Genomic DNA, 10,860 nt, shown 5'->3' on the forward strand with positions numbered 1-10,860 from the left:
GTAAGGAAAATGGCTTGAATATTTATAATATTAGTGGGTGCATGAATGATGAAATTATTAACTTTGCTTTCACGCCTTTAGTTATTGGTATTAAATGTTAGTTTTATATGTCACATGTTACTTTTTATTGACGTAAATTAAAAAAAAGATAAAAATATTTATGAAATCATAAGCTATTCAGTAGCCTAAAATAAGAAAAAGAGTAAAAATATTCATAACGTTATCAAATTTAATGTAAAAGTGATCGACTCATCAATTTTCTTAAAAGTTAACATCTAAGTAGAAGTTTATAATTTTTTTGCTGAAATGGACAAAAAAAATTTTCAAGTAAAATTCTATAAAGATTAATCGATCATCATATGAATATCATGTGAAAAAATATTATTTTGACCGAACATCAAATTCAATCGCCCACTTCTTTACAATAGTGGCAAAAACTATTTGAAAATTTTGAACCTATTATAAAAAAAATTACTTAAAGTTATGATAATGTTCTTAAGGTAGGGTGGCGTAGGAGGTATGCTTAGTTTCGATCTTCAATTGTGTACAACCTATCTCACTGTGTTGAATATCATATTTTATAGATAAGAAAAATGAGTGGAGAGGAAAGGAGGAAGGGGTAGTATACATGGCAATGGAAAAAAAACCACGTGACATGGATTTTGACAAATGATCAATATAGAACCTACAAAAAAAAAAACATTATGAATACTTATATGATGATCGATTAACCTTTATAGAAATTCACTTAAAAAAATTTTTTGTCTACATTAATAAAAAAATAATCAACTTTTGCTTATATATCAACTAAACGGTTAACATTTAAAGGATTTGATAAATTGATCATTTTTGCACAACTTTAGTAATGTTACAGGTATTTTTATCTTTTTTTCTCACTTTAAGTTACTGGATACTTCTGGCTAATGATTTCATGGGTATTTTTGCCTCTTTTTATTCCACGTTAGCAAAGACTGATATGTGACATGTACAGTTAGCATTTAACACTGAAAACTAATGATATTAGAGTAAAATTAATGGTTTGGTCACTTTTACATTCACTTATGTAACGTTATGGATATTTATGTCCTTTTTCACACTTTAAGTTATTGAGTGTCCTTAACTGATTATTCTATGAGTATTTTTGCTCCTTTGCCCAATTGTTAAAGGAAGAAAAGGACAATGAATGGTTGAGAGGAGTGTTTTAGTAAATTTCTTTTTAAATTGCAAAAAAGACCATGATCATTAAATTTAATTTTAAAATTTCAGGGTCCTCAATTGTTATTACTAATACTTTCAGTGTCCTTAATTATGATTTTTTCCATTATGTTAGATAATATCACTTTTTGTAACAAATTTAATTAAACTTGTAAGGATTCATATGAACTTTCAGCAGCTCGCGCGATTAGCATAGTCAGCTAGTGAAAAAATAAAAATCATTCGTTTTTTACAAAGAAAAAATAAAAATCATTAGTTTGAGATTTGTTTGGCTGGAAAACAGGGAAATATTGATGTTTTCTGAAATTAGCCAAACAGATATGCACTCGCCTCATTTTTACTTGAAGAAAAAGACAATACAGGCATCATTCACTTGGCTTTCTCATCTAACTCTAAATAAACGATATTATATTTATTAATTTATTTCTTACCATCACTTAATATAAGTTTCACATACAACCAGAAGTAAACGAAAAGGGCAAAATAAGTCGCTGAGTACCTTCATTCAGAGTCAAAGGATTAAAAATACCAAGAGGCGACATGTCACAGAGGCCTTTTTGGCCTTTTATAGAACTAGGATTGATAAACAACTGGTACTAGCCAGAGGTTCTCTGCTCTCCTTACACTAACACCAAACATCTCTGACATGTCAAACTCTTCATGAGTGATTTCATTTGGTAGCTTCCAGTCAAAATGATACAGCAAATTGGCCAGTGGAAGCTCAATGTTAGGCATAGCTAAGTTAATTCCAGGACACATTCTCCTTCCAGCACCAAATGGTATATAGTCAAAATTCATTCCTCTAAAATCGATTGGATTATCCAAAAACCTCTCTGGCTTGAAGGTATCAGCATCATCCCAAAACTTAGGATCTCTCATTATTGCCCAACCGTTGACAATGATTTTAGTCTTTTTAGGTATCTCATATCCATTGATCACACACACCTGTGTGTTTTCCCGTGGAAGTAGCAGCACCCCTGGTGGGTGAAGCCTTAAGGTTTCTTTCACAATTGAGTTTAGGTATTTCAATTGATGAATCTCACTTTCATCCACATACCCTTTTTCTTTGTAAATCTTTCTGACCTCAGCTTGAGCCTCCTCCATTACCTTTGGGTTCTTCATTAATTCTGCCATGGCCCACTCTAGAGTAGTTGATGATGTCTCAGATCCAGCAATGAACATGTCCTGAAAACATATGATGGGATAGCATTAGTTTACCTTGTGAATTAGGACGTTGGATGCTCATCAATATGAATGAATTTCTTAATTGAGATGCTACTCATACCAGAAGGACGACTTTGACGTGGTCATGAGTCAAGGGAAGTTCTAGATCTTTCCCCTGCTGAATCTTTAGAAGAACATGCAGCAGATTCTCTTCGTTACTTTCATTGTTTCTGGCTTTTCTTTCTTTGTGATCCCTGATGATGTTTTCGATGATTTCATCATTCAATCTATGGATCCTTTCAAGTTTAGCTTTCATACCTGTAATCACTTGAAGCGCTTTGATAGAAGGAAACAGATCCACAACTGAGAAACCTCCTATCAACTTCATGGTATCCTTTAGACTATCTATGAAAGCTTCTTGATCTCTTGACTTCTTGCCAAAGGCTGCTCTTGAGATTATGGAATTCGTGGTTGCAAAAACTTTCTCACTCAGATTTATGAGTGACCCTTCATTAGAGCAAATATCTTTGATGAGGGCAGATACTTCCTCTTCCCTTATGTATCTAAAGGACCTAACACGCTTCGGCGTCAAAAGTTCCAAAGTACATATTTTACGAAGCTGCCTCCAATGGTTTCCGTATGGAGAAAAGCCAATACCTATGTTATTGTAAGAGATGATCTTGGCTGCAAAAACATCAGGTCTGTTGGAGAAGACTAGGTCATGTGTTGTGAAGATCTGTTTGGCAATTTCTGAGGAAGAGACAATGACACTGGATGTCTGTCCAAGCTGAAGGTGCATCAAGGGTCCGTACTTGTTTGCCAAATTTCTAAAGGAGTGATGAGGTAGTGACCCTACAATTTGATGGATGTTCCCTATAAGAGGTAACTTCCATGGCCCTGGAGGTAAGGTTAGCCCTTTGTTGGATTTCCTGGGATTTGATAGCTTGTATATCAGAAGGAGGAAGCACGAAAAGGTGAAGAAGAAGATGTGAATCTCCATATGGTTGCTAAAAGTGAAGCATCCAATCAATGCCGCATGACATACATGTGTCAAAAAATTAGAAGTCACTCATCATTATATTACCTCATGGGACACGAACTATAATTGAGCATTCTAGAACCAGATCATCGCACTGGTTGTTCTTCTCAGGCGTCAGAACTGGTTCCACCAGTTGAATATTTTCATCAAGAAGAACAAGGCAAGAGCTTCAACAGGGATTGATGAAGAGAGCCAGAAAGTACTGGAAGAGCAAGAAAATTGAAAGAAAAAGAAGAGGAGGAAGAGATTTTCGGCGATAAGTTCTGGAAACCTGAAAAAAGTGGAAAGATGTGAAGGAATTGAAGAAAGTGCGTAACTTTGCGTAGTCAAACTTGCTTTAATGATGCCGGCAAATATCAGTTGATGGGCATGTGAGTGGTTTACATAATTGATTTCATCATATTAAATTATTAATTAACGGATAAAGCCTCTGGTAATAGCGTAATACCAAGTTCATCATTTAAAGCTAAAATGCTTGACACGTGAGATATTTTCTTAATTACTATTCCGTCCCGTTTCACGTCTAGGATATTTTTTTTTAATGAGTTATTATTGGTAGTGTTTTGTATTTTAAGGAAATATCTTTTAATTTTTTTTCATGTGTTAATGTGTTAATTTTTTTTTTAAATCACTCCTAACCTAATTCTTTCTCACAGGGTAGGATAACCCACTCACACACATCGTTACACAAAGTCGTACACTCTCCCTATGCCACTTGGGTTTGATCTCATATGGGATGCCATGTGGGCTCCAAGGCCCAAAAGCAAACCATGCGTTGGTTAACGAAAGCTGTGCAATTATATGTATAAAAAATTGTGAGCACTATTAATTGTGAATAAGGATAAAAATGAAAAAGTAAGTCACTTTTAAATCAGATTAAAAAAATAGAATTTACTTAATTCACGTCATTCATGTCTGTACCCGAGGTATCGTGTGAGAGGCATCTGGCATATCTAATAACTGTAAATAATTACTTCATTGATATAATATATTTTTAATTAAAACATTATTATTTTCATAATAATGTCCAAATCAAACTGATTTTAAAAAGTTTAAATATAATTTTTAAATTTTATAAAACTTATTTATACATAAATATATTTTACAAGAATGTATACTTGATTTTTTTTTTAATCTGTGTACAAGAATCTTGGGAGATTACAATATAAGGCTTTGACGAGTGGTAACTATTTTACAGTTTTAAAAAATTTAGTTGAAACCTTTGTCTTTTAAAAAAAAAAATTATATTTTTTTAACTATACCTTCATTAAAATATCGTTTATAATATTTTAATAATCACAATTGAAATTTTAATGTATATTTTTTAAAAAAAAATAATAAATGAAATAGGTGTATATAATTGAAAATAAAATTATAAAAATTATCAAATACTTTATATTTTAAATTAAAAAAATTTGAAAAATGTCTTATATTGTATTTTAGAAAGAGTATATAACAAATAGGAGGAAGTATAATAAACCATTAAAAATGAACCCATAGCTCATAAATACTCCCTCTATTCCAATTTACAAGATACTTTCATATAAAATCACACATATCAATATAATTAATTAAATACATTTTATTTTATTTTAAAATAAAAATATAAACTTTTAAGAATGCCCTTCAATTAATACTTCATTTATAAAAGAATATTAAAGAGAGACAATATAATATGTAGGGCTATATTAACAAATACTTGTTATTATTAAAGTATTTTATATTTTAAAATATTAAATTTTTTTAAAAAATATCTTATAAATTGGGATCGAGAAAGTGTAAAATAAAAAGACAAAAACAAAACGAAACCACGTGTAAGATGGAAAAAATCTGCCCATGTGGGCTTGTTTATTGGGTATTTCCGTAGACCGATTGGTTGTGCATGAGGGGCCGGGAAGGATGATGATGTGTGGGCCTGTTTAAAGTAAAAAGACAGGCCCAAAAGCTTGTTCATGTGTATGTCATGAAATATTGATTTCCTATCACATCTTATTGTTATTAGCCATTAGCAATGCACTGAAAATTAAATTGGTCATTGAATCCATTGAAATTAGGAGTTAAAATCAAGATTCAATTGAAGTCAAATTAAAATTAAATCAATCATAATAAAATAAAATAATTTAATTAAAAATTTACTAATACTCAATACATTCATTTATATTCAAGATTTAATATCTCAAATAACATACAACAGTAATTTTAATAATAAAAAAAATTTGCATGATAATAAAATTAAAGTGAGAAAAATAATAATAGGATATAAACATAGAATTAAAAAAGAAATAATAAAAAATTTATAGGTTAAAACGTAATAAAAATACATGTAAATAACTAAATATATAATTTCAATTAATAAAAAATTGAAATATGTGTAGAAAGTGGTTACAGCTAGAAAATGTGTATAGTGTGATGGGATGAACTGAAGAAGTGAAGTATCTGACACCTCATTTCAATAAAAAAATTGATAAAACTATTGTGCTCCCTTATGGTTGGAAACTTTTTAGTAGTAGTGTAGTGCACTTATCCTTAGCCATTTCATCTCTATGTAAGCCTTGATGGAAGGAGGACGTAGAGAACCTAAAAATGCTAAAGGAAGGGAGAGAGAGAAGCTACACCTAAATGGAGTGGGGAGGGAGAGAGAGAAGCTACTAAAGGTCAAAGATAAGTAAGACCCATAGACTTACGAAGGTCAAGCCTGAAACTCGAAGAGAGTTCATTGCTCAAGGATGACAAATGATAAGATGAGAGTAGTGTGTGTTTTTTTTTTTCTTCCCATTTTTCTGACCTAGATAAATTACTAGCTCATTCGGATTAATCTTGGGTTAGCTAATTTCACATCAAAAAAGGGAACTAGACAAACACACGATCGGGTCATTAGTTCACACTGATTTGATCAGTCGGTCCAGTTTTATAAGCAACAGCCATTAGTTTCACTTCTATGTATTGTATTGAGTCTATTAGGGGCATCTAATGTGATTTCCTCAAGTATTATTAATTTGATGTGTTGTGTTACTTTATATTAATATGATACCACTCCAATACTTATTAAAGCACCCAACTAATAAAGAATGTGGTTAATAATTAATTTAATCTGAAAATGGAATAAGTTCTAATTTTATCCATCTTTAAATAAATTTTTTTATATTTATATTAGATTCTCTCTTATATTAATAACTTTAAATAAAATAATATTAAAAATACTTAATTAATACCCATCAAGTAATTTACTCCCTCAATTTAAAAATGTAAGTTATTTTTTGAGGGTGTGGATGTTCAAAAATTTAAGACATTTTAGCCTTTCAAAGTATAATCATTATTTTTTTAAAGTATCCCTATTGAATTTTATATTTATTTTAGGATAAAATACCCTATTAAATAAGGATAAATATTAAAAAGTAAGATTAATTTAAAGATAAATAACTATATGAGATTTGTTTTGAACAGAGAGAGTATAATAAATCCATTTCTTTTAAAATGTGTATGTCTCGTAATTGGTGGTAGAGTCATGTATTTTTAGCCAAAAAAGAACCCAATCCTACAAACACAGTTTTTGTTAGTCAAGTTTGTTCCAATCCGAAGCCATGTGGCCGACAATATGTATATGTATATGTATATATTACCGGATCTCGTGCATTGTATTTGCTTGTATCTCTTGCTATGTACCTCAAACCTCAAACTCCTTTAGCATAGCCCTAAGCCCGTCCATGACATACCCTCCCCCATCAAAATGGACCTTGAGGGCATCCCCTCCCCCATCAAAATTAGACCTTGTTCTCAAGAACCAGGCTTGAAAAATTAACTTAAAAAGAATTTAAAACTGCATAAAAAGATGGATTAAGACCATTTCAAGATACTAAAATGAGATAGCCTTTGGTGTGTTAGGTTTAAGGGGAGAGATTTTAATGAAGGGGAGAAAAGGGTTTAATGTTACTTTGTTTGGTTCAGGAAAAAAAGAAAAGAAAAATAATTATATATAAACAATTTTGCTCTCATCTTACTAGCATTGAGATATTATAGAAGTGTATTTGCATTTTTTTTAACTTATTATGGAAGGCATATTGGTCAAGATATGACAAATTTTACCCCTCCCCTCCATTGCAATAAGTGAAAATAATATGATACCAAGGTGTAGTGTATCCGTAATTACAACAATACCCTTTAGGTGCAAAGCGTCTAAGATATTATTTTGACACAAGGCAACCTCAAAACAAGTTAGCTCAATCATGATTTCAAAGGTCACGATGGCAGTAATAGTCAAAATGATACAATCAATTGCAATATTGAGATAAAAATGATCCCAAACGGTATGAAAACCTTTTGTCATTTTATATTGCTTGGTGATGACAAAAACAAGAGGGTATTCCTTGGGTTCAAAAACATTAAAGCTAGCCTTCCATTTTCTAAGGAAGATAGAGCCAGAGAATATTGTCATTCAAATGACCCCATGGTAACAAAATCTTGATAACTCCAGTAAGTCGTGAGAATCTCAAGTTAGACAAAAGTTGATAAAAATACACGGCATAATGTGTAACAGATTTGGGATCACTTTCAAAGAAGAACCCTGGCATAAGATCAAGGCAACCCATTATAGAACATTCTTTCATAGGAAAACGCATTGCATTACCTTTTGCTTTGCAAAGAATTTGACTATCAACTGTCTGAGCACCAGAATGAGGACTAATAAAATGTAGGTATAGTCGAACATAGCACCCACCACTAAAATAAACAATATGCAGAGTGATTCGAAAACAACATATCATGATTTTGGAGTAAAAACATGCGGTGGCCTATAAAAGATGTATTCAGTTAAGACAAGACCATGCCACTGTTGTCCACTTAATTAAGTATTGCATCCTTAGAGGTTCATTTTTAACTGGGAAAATAATTAATAAGTTCGAGATCTCAACAACCAATTTCACGCACCTATCCATCTTAGCATCCCCAACATCAAAGACCAAAAGGCAAAATAAAATGACATAACATAACATTGACGCAATTACAGAACTAGGTTGGTTGATAACTTAATGGTATTAGACAGAGATTCTCATATCTTCTCACACTTGAAGAAAACTTCTCAGTCATGTTAAATTCTTCATGAGTGATTCCATTCGGCAGTTTCCAATCAAAATGATAAACCAAATTTGCAAGTGGAAGCTCAATGCTGGCTACAGCAAAGTTAATTCCAGGACACATTCTCCTTCCAGCACCGAATGGTAAATAGTCCATGTTTGCTCCTCTGAAATCAATTGGATTATCCAAAAATCGTTCTGGCTTGAACGTCTCAGCATCATTCCAAAACTTTGGATCTCGTCCTATTGCCCAAGCATTGACCATTATTCTAGTCTTTTCAGGTATTTCATATCCATTGATCACACATCTCTCATTGCTCTCTCTTGGAAGTAGAAACACACCAGGTGGGTGTAGCCTTAAGGTTTCTTTCACAACAGAGTTCAAGGACTTCAATTGGTGAATCTCACTTTCATCCACAAATTCTTTTCCCTTGTATACCCATCTCACCTCAGCTTGAGCCTTCTCCATCACAGATGGGTTTTTAATCAATTCAGCCATAGCCCACTCTAGAGCAGTTGATGTTGTCTCTGATCCACCAATGAACATATCCTGAAAATAGGTTACATATATAGGAGCTTATCATAAGAATTAATGTCTGTAATAGGTGGTTACTGTACAACGTACGTAAGAGTAAACTTTTACTGTATATGTTCCTCACCACAATGACGGCTTTGACGTGGTCATGAGTCAAGGAAAATTCTAGATCTTTTCCCAGCTGAATCTTCAGAAGAACATCAAGGAGATTCTCTTCATTCCTCTGATCATTACTTCCGGCTTTTCTTTCTTTGTGAGACCTGATGATGTTTTCTAATACTTGATCATTCAATTTGTGGACCCTTTCAAGCCTAGCTTTCATTCCTGTAATCCTTTGAAGCACTTCTATCGAAGGAAAGAGATCGGCAATTGAAAAACCTCCCAGCATCTTCGTTACATCGTCCAGTGTAGATAAGAAAGCTTCGTGATCTCCATTTTCAGACTTCCTACCAAGGCTGATCTTGCAACTATAGAAGATGTGGTTGAGAAAATTTTCTCACTCAGATTTATGACAGACCCTGAATTAGACAAGACGTCTTTGACAAGTGCAGATACCTCGTCTTCCCTTATGAACCTGAAGGATCTAACACGCTTTGCAGTTAAAAGCTCTGAAGTACATATTTTTCGCAGGTTCCTCCAATGGTTTCCGATCTGTCGAGCAAATCCAATATCTATGTTATTGTAAGAGATGATCCTGGCAGCAAGAATGTCAGGTCTGTTGGAGAAGACAAGGCCATGTGTTTTGAAGATCTGTTTGGCAATTTCTGAGGAAGAGACAATGACATTGGATGTCTGCCAAGCTGATGATGCATCAAGGGTCCATACTTGTTGGACAAGTGTCTCAAGGAGTGATGGGGCAGTGACCCAACAATTTGATGGATGTTCCCTATAAGGGGCAACTTCCATGGTCCTGGAGGTAAGGGAAGGGTTTTGCTTGATTTCATAAAATTGGATCTCTTGTATATCAGAAGAAGGAAGCAGAACAAGATGAAGTAGAGGAAGATGTGGAGAATATTCTCCATGGTTACAGAACTGCGATGTTAAGTTGTTCAGGGTAGAATGATTTATATGCAAGGGGATAGAACAAATGTCCAACAACTCTACCCAAACTATCTAGGGGAGAGGGAGGGAGGCGAAGACTCAATAGTCAATACCGTCATTTTCTTTGACAATTCCACAAGACGAAGACGAGAAATTTGGGATTGAACCTATCGTAAGATATTTAATAGTAATGTGGGGACGGATTTAAATCTTCTAGGTAAAGGGTTTTTTTCATAATATTTTTACTCGTTGTGTTATTTTTTATAATATATATATTTTTTATTTTTTAAAAAACTTTACAAAAAATTATTAACCAAAACTTTAGGGGATTTTTTTTTTAATAGAAGCTGAATACCATTAAAAAACTAGTAGCAGGTACACAAACATCACCAAAACACTAAAAAAAACAAAAACCTACATTTTTTCATCATCTTCCAACCCTAAATTAGGAGATGGGTGATGATTAAAGAGACAAAAACTACTAACCATATTAGCTTCTGATTTACTTCTTGGAGGCCGGCATTTAAAAATTCTTGTGATTAATTAATTATTTATCCTCACTTAATTTTATCTCTTTCCAAGGTCGTTATCTAAGTCAGATCACTTCAAAATTTAATAGTAATCACATATTTATAAACTTAATACAGAACTGCAGTAGTTTGTGCCCAAAAAATAAAAAATAAAAAATAGAACCGCCCTATCAGTAAGTTAATTTTGCTTCTTTTTTTTTTTTTTTAACTAGCATCATCCTGAAATTCAGTACATGTATAAGTTGACTTTTGCTGACCCTTAATTAG

The 10,860-nt window shown here is 32.7% G+C and overlaps 1 protein-coding gene and 1 pseudogene across 1 annotated transcript; both read right to left on the reverse strand.

The window, feature by feature from the left end:
* Positions 1-1,681: 1,681 nt before the first annotated feature.
* LOC129315879 (cytochrome P450 71D10-like) lies at positions 1,682-3,728 on the reverse strand. The gene is made up of 2 exons (XM_054960011.1): positions 2,501-3,728; positions 1,682-2,400 (listed from the first exon to the last, which is right to left on the reverse strand). The coding sequence occupies exons 1-2, from the start codon at positions 3,377-3,379 to the stop codon at positions 1,789-1,791; spliced, it is 1,491 nt and encodes a 496-aa protein (XP_054815986.1). The 5' UTR covers positions 3,380-3,728; the 3' UTR covers positions 1,682-1,788.
* Positions 3,729-7,773: 4,045 nt separating this feature from the next.
* Positions 7,774-10,067, reverse strand: LOC129314987 (cytochrome P450 71D10-like; annotated as a pseudogene).
* Positions 10,068-10,860: the final 793 nt, after the last annotated feature.

Source organism: Prosopis cineraria, unplaced genomic scaffold (genome assembly GCF_029017545.1).
Source record: "Prosopis cineraria cultivar Desert tree isolate PC_DT_omini unplaced genomic scaffold, ASM2901754v1 PC7, whole genome shotgun sequence".
Classification (NCBI taxonomy): Eukaryota; Viridiplantae; Streptophyta; class Magnoliopsida; order Fabales; family Fabaceae; genus Prosopis; species Prosopis cineraria.